The 13,486-nt window shown below is 42.7% G+C and overlaps 1 protein-coding gene across 1 annotated transcript in view; it reads right to left on the reverse strand.

Annotated features, from left to right (window-relative positions):
* Positions 1 to 7,345: 7,345 nt before the first annotated feature.
* The window catches only part of Slc35f4 (solute carrier family 35 member F4), a 24,383-nt gene continuing 18,242 nt past the window's right edge, over positions 7,346 to 13,486 (reverse strand). Inside the window, exons 5-6 of the mRNA XM_023703947.1 lie at positions 11,816 to 11,905; positions 7,346 to 7,798 (exon numbers count right to left, since the gene is read on the reverse strand). Of these exons, the coding sequence (XP_023559715.1) occupies positions 7,557 to 7,798; positions 11,816 to 11,905 (332 nt within the window). The 3' untranslated portion in view covers positions 7,346 to 7,556. The remainder of the gene's footprint in view (positions 7,799 to 11,815; positions 11,906 to 13,486) is intronic.

The raw sequence follows: 13,486 nt of genomic DNA on the forward strand, positions 1-13,486 counted from the left end.
ACGTGTCAGCCTGCTTGGCTGGGGAGCCCCCTGGGGGACAGGAGGAGTGGATCATGGAGGTGTGACTTTGGGGTTCGTATCAGACTCCTGAACTTCCCTTTCTGGCAGTGTTCCCCAGACCTGTTCCCCAGTCACCACAGATGAGGCAGCTTTGCTTTGCCTTGCTCTTCCCCAATACTAGCTCTGCCTTGGAGCCAGCCAAGCAAGGGCAGAGTCCTTGGAAACCATGAGCCGCAGCACACCTGGCCTCCTTTAGACGGCAGTTGTTGAGAAGTCTGCCCCAACAATGGGACAGTGACCGACTCAGTTTCCTTTTTCCTGTTTCTCCCTTCCACCCATGACTGGAAGTTCTCATTTGCCTGACACAAGAAGTACTCAGTATATTCTGTCTTGACTGACAAAATACAACCAAACAATTATTTCCTTCCAAAGCTGTTCTGCCTCTCTAACCCCCCGCCACCCCTTGTTTTGTCCACCCCTCTGCTTATGGCTCTAGTGTTTGTGTCCCACGCCTAAGTCATTTGTTGAAATGCAAACCCTGAAGGTAAGGACATGAAGAGGTCTGAGAACTCTTGGGATTAGGACCCAAGAACAAAAGGGATTGGGGCTCTTATAAAGGAGGCTTGAGGTGCCCCTCCACCACATGAAGACTCAGTGAAAAGACATCTTCTGGGAGACAAGGAGTGGGCCCTCACCCCACATGGAACTGCAGCCCCCTTTGCCAGTCTTGGGAACTCAGAATTATGTGTGCGGTTTTTATTCCATCAGGCAAAGATATTTTACTATAGTAGCAAAAGAGATGATCCAGTGATTGCCTTTGGAGTAGCGCTGCTCATGGAACTATAGCTTGAACTGCAGCACATACAACGAGTTTCATTTCTCTTTTGTATACAATAAGTATTATATAATGAAAGACTTACATTTTTTTTCTTTTGTATGAAGTCTTCAAAATCTAGTGTGCTGTGTGCTTGACACAACACATCTCAGTTGATGCTTGTGCCACATGCAAGGGCCACATGTGGCTCATGGCTCATGTATGGGCACTGTAGTTTTAGGGTCTTTGAGTTTGTGGAATCTATTACTCCAGAATAAAAGAGTAAGTTGCTCCTGTCGGAAGAGCTATGGCACAGCCCTGATGCCTGTCCTGCAGCTCAGGCCAGGAATGCTTGCTTGTAACAGGGCTCAAGCCCCACCTCCGCAAGTTCTTCCTTGGCTGGCTCACGTGTAGGGCACTGAGGCGCGCTCTGCGCTCTTTCAGCCTCTGTGCTCTGGCCTTCAGCACCTCGCCTTTACCTCCTGGATGCCCCTGCTCTTGCTATAGCTCCAGTGGCCACCAATGTGGAGGGAAAGGGGAAGAAACAACAAGCGTTACAATTAATAGAGACTTCTGGTTCTAGGCTGCCCGACAAGGAGCGCAGCTTGTGCTGCTTGTTCTTTGTAGTCCTGACAGGATTTTATGGATAAATAAGAAAGAAGATTTGTACTTAAATATCAGACCCATCCAAGTGCTTGTCTGGCCATCCTGTTCATCCTTTTGTCTCTTGCATTGTCCTTCTCCAAATCATTTGTCCTCTGGATCTTGACAAAGCACCTGCACAAAATTAACAGGCATGCAAAGCTTGGATGAGCAAAATTGATTTGCCTATAATCTGTTTGTGAAGAGATCAGGACGTGGTTGAAGTGATTTTAATTTCAGAGCCAAGTCGCTAGTCTGTCTTTTTGTCAGGCAATTAGTTCCACTGAGTGGGCCAGAATGCTGGATGTGAAATGCCATGGGGAACCAGCCAGATGGGAAAGCAGAACCTCCTTTGCTTCCTCAGCCTAGTCCTTGTGCCAGGCTTCTTTTGTTTCTCTAGTTTATTTTGAGTAGAATTTCCTGCCCAGTGCCAGGCTCTGCGACTCTGTGAGGGCACAGAGCTGTGAAGTGGGGGCTACAGGAAAGGCCTGGGGGTCAAACTTGTGTCTGAAATTCTCAGCAACATCTGGTAGGAGGTAGTAGGATTCTTGCTCTGGTCTGGAATTTCTGGGAGTGTGATAAAATCCTCACACATTATTTTATCTAGTTGTTCATCAATACTAATGATATTAACATCTTTTCTTATTTACGATGAAGTGGAGAAGCAAAAATAGGTTGGTATTTTCCAAAGCCACACCTTGAATAAGTACATGTTGGAGTTGATGTGTGGATGCTAATAGACTCTGAACCACTTTGGCTACCAATAAAACCCACTGCTTCTTGCACTTAGAATGTATAAGATTTGGAAAAAGAGGCAGGGTGCTGGCAGCCATGACAAAGGTAGGGACTTCGCCTTGCTCCATGTGGTGATTAATCCTGATTTGTCAACTCCGTTGGATTAAGAAATTCATAAAGCACATTCCTGGGTGTGTCCTGGGGAGTCCTGGAGGCAAAGCCCTGGCTGCTGTATGTGGTCCCTGCCCCTTGCTCTGGCACTGTTGCCCTGCTCTGCTTCCCAGCTGCCAGGAATTAAGCATCTTCATCTTGCTGCATCCTTCAACTGTGATGCGCCCGTGTTGGAGCCAGCCAGCCGTGAACCGGGCCCACCAGAACTGTGAGCCAAATTAAATCTTTCTACCTGTAAGTTGTGAGTACTGGAGATTGTGCTGAACATGGGAGCGCTGACAGATCCATTGAAGTGCTTGAGTGTCATCTGGCCCCACCTGTGATATTAATGTCCTTGCTTGTTTGCAATGAAGTGGAAGAGCAAAAAAGAGGTTGGTATTTTCCAAAGCCAAACTCTAAGAAGTCCAAGTTGGAATTGATACATGCAGGACCAGATTTATTCAGTGAGTGCAACACCTTATCCCATCTGGTTCTCATGATGACCAGGAGAAATACCAAGGAAAAGTATTGGTATTGTCTTTTATCTATGCCTTTTTGCCTGAGTTAGAGAGGATATCTCACATTCCCATAACTGATTTAAACAAATTTCTGCATATATTAATTGTCAGGGAGACAACTTACCTGGAATGGTTGTAAGCTCCCACCAGCAGAAATTCTTCTTAATTCTTCTTCCCCCAACACAGATAGACATTCCTATGGTCATAGAATTCTGTCCACAGTGCTGATCTAGGGACAAACAGGGTTTACTTGGTGACATCTCATGTAATACCCCACTTCAAAGACAGAAGTGCAATTTAATAGTTTTTTTAATGGACATACGAATGAATAGTGTAATAGAAATATTTTTTACTATAGACTGAGCTAATTACAATGATCAGTCTTAGGTTGAATTAGTGCTTTGCAGGCTGGCTGACTCTTTTTCAAAACGAATCATAAAAAACAGCAAAACAACTCATTTCTTCAAGATGTCAAAATGCAATTTTAAATGTCATGTTAAGTAGTGGCAAGATGTTGGAGAGGGTTATCGGTGCTTACTGATTTTCCACGGTAATTAAAATCAAGTCAAGAGCAATGTTTGTGTCAATATGGCATTTAAGTAGTCAAATCCAACTCTACTTTAGATAAAGAATTAATTCATATTTACTAATAACACACAGCGTTTACTTTGTATCATTTTTCATGAAGCTGAAAATGTGTTATGAAATTTAAAATGCATGTGTGGTTTTAGTTTAATATCATGTCATCTAACTATGCTGGGAGACTGGCAGTGCCTTTTCGAAAAATGACAGAGAAATCAAATGTTTGACATGTTAAGGATTTTATGTCCTGTCATGCCCATCCGGTGAGTGTGATCCTCTCCGTTCCTTTCTCTTGCCTAGTAATGGTCTTGAGGGATACCTGAATAAAAGACGAAAAGGATATTAAGACAGATGCCATGAAGTCCTGACTTCTTGTATTACATTTCCTAAGAATGCGCAGGGAATCTCCAGCTGCTGGATGCTCTAATCATCCTTTCAGGAAAGGGATGCTTTTTATCAGTTCAGTGTGTCAGTGTTCTATGGAAACATGATACAGGACCGGACACATTTCCCATCCTCACCAGTCTCATTCATGAGAATCCCTGCCTATTGATTTCCTGCGATTCAGGGAGTGGTTTCCATGAGTGTGGAATACTCATTAGCTCATGGATGGAACATCTGTAAGTGTTGGTGTTGCCCTACAATGGTGATGCCACACAGCCCCTGCCCTCAGAGAGTGTGTGGCCTCCTGAAAACTGGGAGAAATAGACCAGAAATGCTAACAGGCAGTGCTATAGCTGAGATAAGTGTTGCTCAAAGGCTGATGCGCTCAAGCGTGGTTCCTAGTGCATTGTGTTCTTGGGAGTGGGGGGAAGTGGGAGAGTGACTTTGAAGGGGACATCTGGGCCCCAGCTTCTTCCTCTCTCCTTGCTTCTTTGTCTCCATGAGAAGAGGAGCCTTCTCTACCACATGCTCCTTCTATGCACTCTGTGCCACCACAGGCCCCAAGTGACAAAGCCAAGCATCCACGGGCTGAAACTTCTGAAGCAATGAGCCCCAAGTGTCTTTCCTCCTTTAAGCTGAGCATCTCAGCAGTTTTGCCACAGCAATGAAAAGCGGGCCGACGTAGAGAGCAATCATTGCTATTAGGAGGTAAGCACTGACTGTGAAGAAGGGAGTCACATAAAAGTTTCCCAGGACAATTTGCAGTAAATAGTGTCACAAGATCCAGATAAGCATTACTCAGTGGGCAAGAGAGGGAAAGAGAGTCAAGCAAGGCAGGACAGCTTGAGCAAAACACTGTAAGAAGGAAACTGTCGAGGAGAATAGAGAGGGGGGGACACAGCTCTAAAACTATAGTGTGTGTGTGTTTGTGTGTGTGTGTGTGTATGTGTGTGTGTGTGTGTGTACAAGGTCTCACTGCACAGCTTGGACTTGTAGTGATTCTCCTGCTTTCAGCCTCCCTAGTGCTGGGATTACAGGCATGCACCACTATGCCCGGACTTCATTGCTGGCTCAGAGCGCACCAGGGGGCGGGGCCAGTGCAGCATGTGGTACCTGGGATCGAACTCGGACCTTTGCACTTGCCTAAGCAAGAGCTTAGTCTGTTGAGCCATCTCACTGGCCCTTACAGCTGTACTTTTTAATATGGAAACTTTTTAGTACTACAAACATGTTAAAATGAAATGAAGTTTGAACACAGTTCCTCCATTGCGCTAGCCACACGCAGAGTGCTCAGGAGCCAGGTGTGGCAGTCTGGGACACTGCACATGTAGAATAACCCCATTATCTCAGAAAGTCCTAGCAGGCATTGATACTTTAGAGGTTGGGAAGTGCTAGGAAGAAAGGAGCTCTGAATGACATACCAACATATCTAGATGTTGCTTAGGGGACAGTGAGATGCCACTGAAGTATCTTATACAGAGGAAAATAGAATAATCCAACTTATATTTTAGAAAGTCACTCTACAGTAATTAGAGAGAAACAGGTTAGGAGTTAGACAGACCAGGAAAGCAAGTATTTCATTAATCAGGACAAGAGGTGAGGGGAGCCACCAACAAGTAGGGAGGGGTAGAGGCTAAGAGATACTAAGAAATAGAACCAGCAGGTCATATAAACCAATATGAGACAATAGTTAAGGAGATGTGTGTGGTGAGGAAGCAGAAGTTGACACTGTTCTCTGGCTCAGGCAGCTGGTAAGTGATGACATTAACCTGCATGGGAAACAAAGAGTGGAGCATGTCTGGGGAGGAGTGGTGATGAATTCTCCTTTACTTTGCTGTATGTGGAGTGTGTGAGGAGACAGCCCAGTGAGTTGCAGAAGGCATTTTAGTAATCTGATGTGAAGCTTGAGGACATCTATGGGCTGCTTGAAGTCATCATCATATGATGGCAGTTGAAGCCGTGGGAGAGGATGAGCTCCCCAGAAGACAGCCTGACAAGATGCTAAGAAAGGATGAGGACCAATCTGGACATACAGGTGAGACTGGCTTGAGAAAAGTACCCCGAGATGCTGTCTGTGAGGTAGAAAGAGAAGAGATTCTACCTCACAGAATCACTGAGGTATGATTTCTTTTGTACAAGAAATCCAGAGTGAAAATAAAGAGCCAAATAGAAGTTGTATAAAAGGAAGTAGGGAGAGAGAGCATTCTCAAGGCGAAGGGCTCAAGAGATGGAGGGAAAGGAGGAGGGAAGGGGAAGGGACTGAGAAAAGGATTTGGGATGGTTATGCACTTGTACCAACTCCACACTAAGAATGTAAACATTATGTACTGCAAACATGTACAACAAAAGACAGAAAAGGGCAGGGGCTCAACAGATGGAGGAGGAAGAATGCAAAGAAGCAAAAGGGGATGAAAAGAGGAATGAAGATGTGTTACATCCATGTACCAACTGCCCACAAGGAATAGAAACATGTATTACACAAATGTACTAAAACTAAAATTTGAAAAAGAGGGAAAGTAATGGAATCCAAGGAAAAAGAATGTTTTAGGAAAAAAAATGTCATCATTTCAAATAGTTCTGAGAGAACCCTAAGGTAAGAGTTGAAAAGTATCAACATGCTTTTGCAAGAGAGGGGTCATTAGTGACCTTAGGTAGGATACCTCCAGAGGAATAGTGAGGATAGAAGGTTCAGGCAGAGGGTTGAGGTGTGAATGGAAGCTGAAGATGGAATGAGAGCAAATATAAACAATTCTTGGTAGTGAGGGATTTAGGACATAACCAGTGTCCTCTCTGTATCCATTTCTGCTGTTAACAAATGTCTGCCCCCTTGTTGAGACACTGGTGAACTGAACCATGCTCTGTCCCCCTCTGAGCATGTTGTACATACACACAAGTCTCCTATATCTTCACATCTTCATCAGTCCTAGTGCAGGTCTTACATGTAGAGGATGTTCTCCTGGTATTTGTTTAATGATTTTACAGCTTTCAAATTATCCAGTGTAGAGAGCAGCTGAAGCTGGAGTTTGGTCATATTTGTGGGGGTGAGTGGTAGGGAAAGGCCGGAGTGCCTAAAGCGATCAAGCTACTTTGGTCCTGCCAAGACATCTTGTCTGAGACAATTCCAGTCATTAGTCACTAGGCAACGCTGTGTCACGTGATACCAACATTGTCAAATGTATAGACAAACATCCCGAAGGTAGTAGTTCAGATCCTTTTTTCCCCTCCAGAAAGAATGCTCCACCTAACCCCAGCTTTTGCCTCTCTTCATTTCTTCATCTTCACATGATTTTTTTCTTGGAACATTGAGAGCTATGCAGGACACAGCATTCAAGCTTCCACTGGACTTAAAATATAGTGTGAATCTTTGCAGACATTTTTCTATAGACAACTCTTTCTGCCTGAATGAAAAGTCCTTCATTCCAGTTAAGGAAAATGTGATACTATGATTTAAATGAATTTCCAATTTTCAAGAAAATTTGTGACTTGGGAGAGAAATCCTCATTCCCGAGAGAATAAATAGAAGGACAAATATGTTTTAATTAAAAAAATTTATTATGATTATTTACACCAGCTCCTCAGTAAGCATATAAATGTAAACTTTTATTGTTGGCATTATTTCACATATGGTTTATCCAAATTATGAGTGAATATTGTCATTTAAGTGTACAGGTAGTGAGAAAATTTTATATTCACAGAATATACATACACGTGCATTTAGATTGTGTCCCTCTTTAAGCCAGTGGGATAGACACGGTCCCGTTGGCCCTGCTTCTGCCCCGCAGGTGCATGCTGGGATCGGTCATGTCCTCCACATGCTCCTCACTCTTCTTCTCCTTCAGGCTGTTGATGAATCTCAGAGTGATTTCATCCCACTCCTCAGGCAGCAGCATCAGCAGGAACCCGATGCAGATGATGATCGTGGCGGCCAGGCGGACGACATTGAATATCACCTCCTGCTTCAGGAGATCCACAGCTGTGGAGGAAAAATATCTTATCTATGATGCATACAAACATGTATGAATGTTTCTAAACTTCTCTGAAAACCAGCGACCAAGTCAGAGCCATTTCTCAAGGTCTCCCCAAGACTTCAAGCCAGTGTTTGTGTTTTCCATATTAAATCAGTGTCTGTTTTCCAATCCAGCTCTCTAAATTATATTTACCTTTCAAGGCTTAGCTCAAATTCCACATCATCTGGTTTAATGACCTCTCCAGTTTTTTCTTTTTAATACTCTCCTCTGAAACCCTTCATCTTTATCCAGTTTCACTAGATCATCAAGGATTTTTCGTTTCTCTCTCTCTCTCTCTCTCTCTCTCTCTCTCTCTCTCTCTCTCTCGGCATTTTTTTAGGGAGGGTTGTACAGGGTGTTCAGGGTCTCACTACTAGATTGGACTTATAGTGAGTGATCCACCTGTAATCCCAAGAACTGGGATTACAGGAGCGCACCACCCCACTCGGTCTCAATTGCGATTTCAGCATGCCCCGGGGGATCGAACCTCTAGCCCCTGTACCTACTTGCAGACACTTTAATCCACTGAGCTATTTGGCTGGCCCTCATCAAAGATTTTTCAAATGAGTCAAATTTGTATATGCAGTCCTTTTACAAGATTTAAAGGGGAAATTCTTAGAATACAAATTAGCATATTGAAGTGAATTTGGTAGCATTCAACATAGTCACAATGTTTTGCAAGAACCCTTTGTCTGTCCCAAAATATTTCTATTATTTCAACATCAACACAGCTTTATAGTTTAGATGGAGAACACCCCATTAAAGCCTCATGTGGTCAGGTTTGGGGCTTAATGAAGTGAATGGATCATGGCAGAGCTATAGCTAATTTACTATTAGGAGATAGGGCCAGGTTGGAGGTGGGTCTCTGAGGGTGCAACCTGGAAGAATACAGCTCCCTCCCTAGCTCTCCTTTCGCTATCTATTTCCTAGCCAGCATGAGCAGATAGCTTTCCTCTGTCAGACCTCTCTACCATGCCCTTCCTGCACTAGAGTCAGCTGAAGATGGACTAAATGCCCTAAAAACTCTGAGCCAAAACAAACTTATCCTTAAGTAATGAGTATTTCTTTCTAGGGATGAGAATGTGCTTAAGATAGATTCTGGTAATCAGCGAAATGGGGTCATCACTGTGACTCTACCTGACCACGTGGCTTAGAAGCTGTCGGAACTGGTTTGTGGAAGGAGTTAAGACATGCTTGGAGATACAGACTAGAGAAACCCTAGAATGCTGTCATTCAAGCTTGATGGGAGGCTAGCACCAGCTCTGAAGACCAGAATGCTCATAAAATTGGAGACAGTACAGGCTTGACTCAGGAGGCCTCAGTTGGAAACAAGGACTACCTTGGTAGTTGGATTCAAGGCCATGTATGTTACGCTCTGGCAGAAAAGTTGTCTATGTTTGCCCACGTTCAAAGACTTTGTGCAAGACTGATCTGATTAATCCCATGGAGAAAATTTCCAGACAGCACAATACTAAGGCTATGCGGCATATTATTTCATGCTTTTAGACAGATTTATAGGGAAAATCAGGAGTAAAAAGCCCATCTAAAAAGTTTTAAGTTTTGTCAGAAAGGACATGCCTGTAAATCTGGAGCAAAGCAGAGTTGCTAAAAAAAATCAGTGTTCAGTGCTCTACTGGGCTAAACAATGCTCTACTGGGCTAAAGAATCAGAAGTGATTATTTTCGTTTTGTTGTCACTTATATTCTCCTGGGTTGTTTTTTCAAATAACATATTTTTTTTACTAAGATTTCTAGATTTACCACTTTTGGATACTATTTTATTCAGTTATGGTAACTGGAGATTTTAATGGCTCTCAGCAACCCCTGCCCGTCTTTCAAATGTAATTATATCATTGACTTTGTTTAATTAGCATTCTATTTTTATATTTCTTTGAGTGTATAAATACAGTTTCTCACAAAATAAAATAAAATAAAATAAAATAAAAAGATCAGTGTTAAAAAGAAGCCAAGTAATTTGCATAATGACACTAGGAAAGGTGCCTTGACAAAACCTCAAGAATTAGCAAGAATCCTTCCTTCATGGGCTCCAAGATGCACAAGTGAAATGCTTTGCTTTCAGAAGAGAGCACTAGAGATACCACCTATTTTAAAGAGTTTGGAAGTTTCCTGGCGTTCAGCCATCCAAGAAGTCAGAGGCTTTGGGAGCCATAATTCAAAAGGACCTATCTACCATATTATGCCTAACATGTTTGATATGCAGATAGATAGTGAGGTTAAGCTTAACAACCTAAGTTGTTCGATAATAACAACAAGCTTGTCTTCTGGATGTTTAACAACCTAAGTTTGCAGACCAAAATTAGAGAAAAAGGAGGGCTACAAGGAAAGCCAACTTTTTGGCCCTAGCCTTCTAAGGTCAATTAAGGACATATGAGAACTTGCACTGTAATGTCATGTAACTCGGTAGTGCCCCAAATTTTCTGATCAAGGAGATTATGGGGCCAAAGAGGAAAGTGATCGATGATGTAGAGTGTGCCTAAGGAGAGTCACATGGAGAGAAAACATTCTCTCAGGCTTTCACAGAGAGCACACTGGCCAAGCAATGGCCGTGACTCATCCACATGGCTGACACTGACAAAGGTTCTACAATCGGAGGTACAGGATCTCAGGATAAATCCTGAGGGGATTTCACTGACCTTATCAGACCCAAAAGCTACAACTCTTGTTGCATAGGTCCTGCTTTACCTTGGTCTTAACCATACAGAAGAAAAGTATAAAAAAGAAATATAAGAAATAAAGCCATGCTGTTATGTTGAGCTATAGGGGACTCGGGTCAACAATTTCTGACATTGCCAGTTAAGTGGAAGACCCAATACTATTATGGACTACTGGACTCTTTTGGAATATTTTGCTGAGTTTACACACCTATAATATTCAAATAACGGAACTTAACAAAAAAAGGATGTACCGATGAATGTCCATTTTGTATCTGTGTATTCAAAGTGGTTAGGATAGATATATAGTTACATTCTCTTAATGAATAGAGGGATTTGTTCTAATGGTGTTTGCAAATAGGATATCAAGTCCGCATCTTGTACAGCAATTAACCACTAAGAAGAATGTATGCAGTGTGTTAATTATTGAAACTGTCCTACCTATTTGATTTGAAACTGTCTTATTGCTATTTGTTTATCAATAAAATTATGGCAAAAAAAAGGACCTATCTACTGCTTGAGCTTGCAGTGGATGCTAGTGTCATTCATGTGGGTATTGTTTGATTTTTCTTTTCCAAATTGAGGTGTAAGACTCTTGAGAGAACAACAATGTAGTTTTTGCTATCTTATTTACAATCCTATCACATAATAAGAGCTCAATAAGTGTTTGCTGTTTGTCCTGAAGAAAAGAAAGATGGCTTCTCAAGACTCAGAATCACAGAATTCTAAAGTTGGAAGAAATGAACTCTTATCCAGATTATGGCTTTTCATGAGTAGTTTTACTGGCAGGTTTCACCAGAATGATCATCCTGGGAAAATAACATCTCTTCTTGCCCCAGAAGAGAGTTAACCTGGTTTTCCCGGCGGGCCATGTGCTCTGCCTAAGAGGAAGCTTCGGCAGCCCCCCACGGGCAGCATGCTAAGGAGCCCACACCCTGCTCGCTTCCTGCGCTTTCATTAGGGATGTGTTCTTTTCAGTCCAATGCTGGCATGTCTTTTGTTTCCATAGAACTTCCTCTAAAAATACCATGAAAATAGGTTGTCAGGGAAATTACATGTAACCCAAATGATACATTTGGTATTTAATTCTAAAAGCACAACGAAGTAAAAACAGTGTTTTTGTAGCTGCAAATCTTAAATCTGCTGCATAGTTATTCTGTTGTCTGCCACCTTCATGATATTTAAAAACATCTTCTGAGAGAAGGGGCATAATTTACAATTACTAGAAGAAACAAGTCAGAGGATGAAGCAAACATGAAGGAGATACTTATGGGGGTGGTCAGAAGCTGCACATGCCACGCAGGGCCAGTACCTGCATTTCCAGGGACACTAAGCACTGTCCCAATGGAGATCAGAATTGGGTAGGTCAGCACCACACCAACATTGACCAGGATGTTGAAGGCTGTAAAACAAAAGCAGATATTCAGGATGAAGGAGGGTTGACCTGATGCTTGTAGCATACGTAAGCAGCAGAGACCACCAGGCTGCATAAGGGCAACATGGCATGGAATTTATTGTGCCTGGGTTAGGCAGAGAGCACAATAAAGCCTTCCTTTCCAAACAAAGAGAAGTTATCTCTTTCATAGGAAGGGAGAGAAGGCAGGGGATGTTAGGCAGGAAGATCCCAAGGATCATCTGTGTTTAGAGTTTTCTGGCCATCTTCCATCTTAGTGGTCTCAGCCTTTTAGGTGTCTGTGGTGTATTCTTGGGTGTCTCCAGGGCCTGGAAGCATCCCTGTCCTATCTCATCTCCTTTTCTGTGTTTGCCTCATGGGGTGCTGAGCTGAATTCCCTGCTTCTTCTGGCAAGCAGGCTGGGGGGTGGGAGGGTCAGTCCAGGTTGGAGATTTACACTGTTCTCTTTTCTTCCTAAATGTAACAGAATCGATGTCTTTGTTCAATGTGCTTTCTCAAGTGTCTACACTTTGAGCCAATTTATCCTTTAATTTTGGTGATGGACACACGCATATATCACAGGCATCAGTCAGATTCTTTTGTCTTCTCCCATTCTGTTTGACTGAGGTCTTGCCAACGGCCTGGCAAAGGTGGATAGAGCAAGTCCAAAGAGGCAAACTACACAACTTCTTAGCCTTATAAAGGTAGGATGGGCCAGCAGGAGGTTCAAAGCAGGCCACTGGTTAGAGCTGGTGCTTTATCTCCATTATTTTTCTGTATTATGCCATACCACTGGGTGACTAAAAAGCTCTAATATTACCAGGCATATGGCTGGTGACAGTCCATACTATCTTCCCCCCCCAAAGTGGGCACCATATGGGCACACAAAGGTAGATTCAGTGTAATTCAGTGAATCTGAGTCCTCATCATTCACGAGTAACCAGAGTGCTGGGCCCAAGAACTGCCTGCAGGTGTGGCTTGATAGCCTGCAGTTAACACCACTCCAGCTCTTTAAATAGGAAATTACTTAAAATGATCATCTATCTCCTTCAAAAATTATCAAATATATGTTTTTGAAGAAAAAAAGTTATCAAACACAAAGCATTTTATTCATATGGTTCTCTGGATGTTTGTTTTAGGGGTTAGAGTGATGAGTATCCTCAGGCACAAAAGGTCCTTTAACCACAGAGCCCTTGGACATGGCAGAGGTACATTGCCCATACCTACGTAGAATCAAAGAAGCATCTAGAACTATTCCAGTGCAATAAAAGGTTACAGAACCATTCCAGTAGACTCAAAGCAGGTTAGAGAGCCATTGGACTTCACCAAACTTGTTCTCATAATAGTTTTGGTGATCCAGGCATATGGCTTCCTGCATTAGCTCCTGCTTCTTCCTCCTCCATGGTAAGGCTGCAATGTACACTGATATTCTAACACCTTAAGTCTCTCCCTAAACTCCAGGACTCAAAATATGGCAGCAACAACAACTTCAACTTCAACAACTTCTTCTTCTTCTTCTTCTTCTTCTTCTTCTTCTTCTTCTTCTTCTTCTTCTTCTTCTTCTTCTTCTTCTTCTTCTTCTTCTTCTTC

Source organism: Octodon degus, unplaced genomic scaffold, assembly GCF_000260255.1.
Source record: "Octodon degus isolate 3935 unplaced genomic scaffold, OctDeg1.0 scaffold00007, whole genome shotgun sequence".
NCBI lineage: Eukaryota > Metazoa > Chordata > Mammalia > Rodentia > Octodontidae > Octodon > Octodon degus.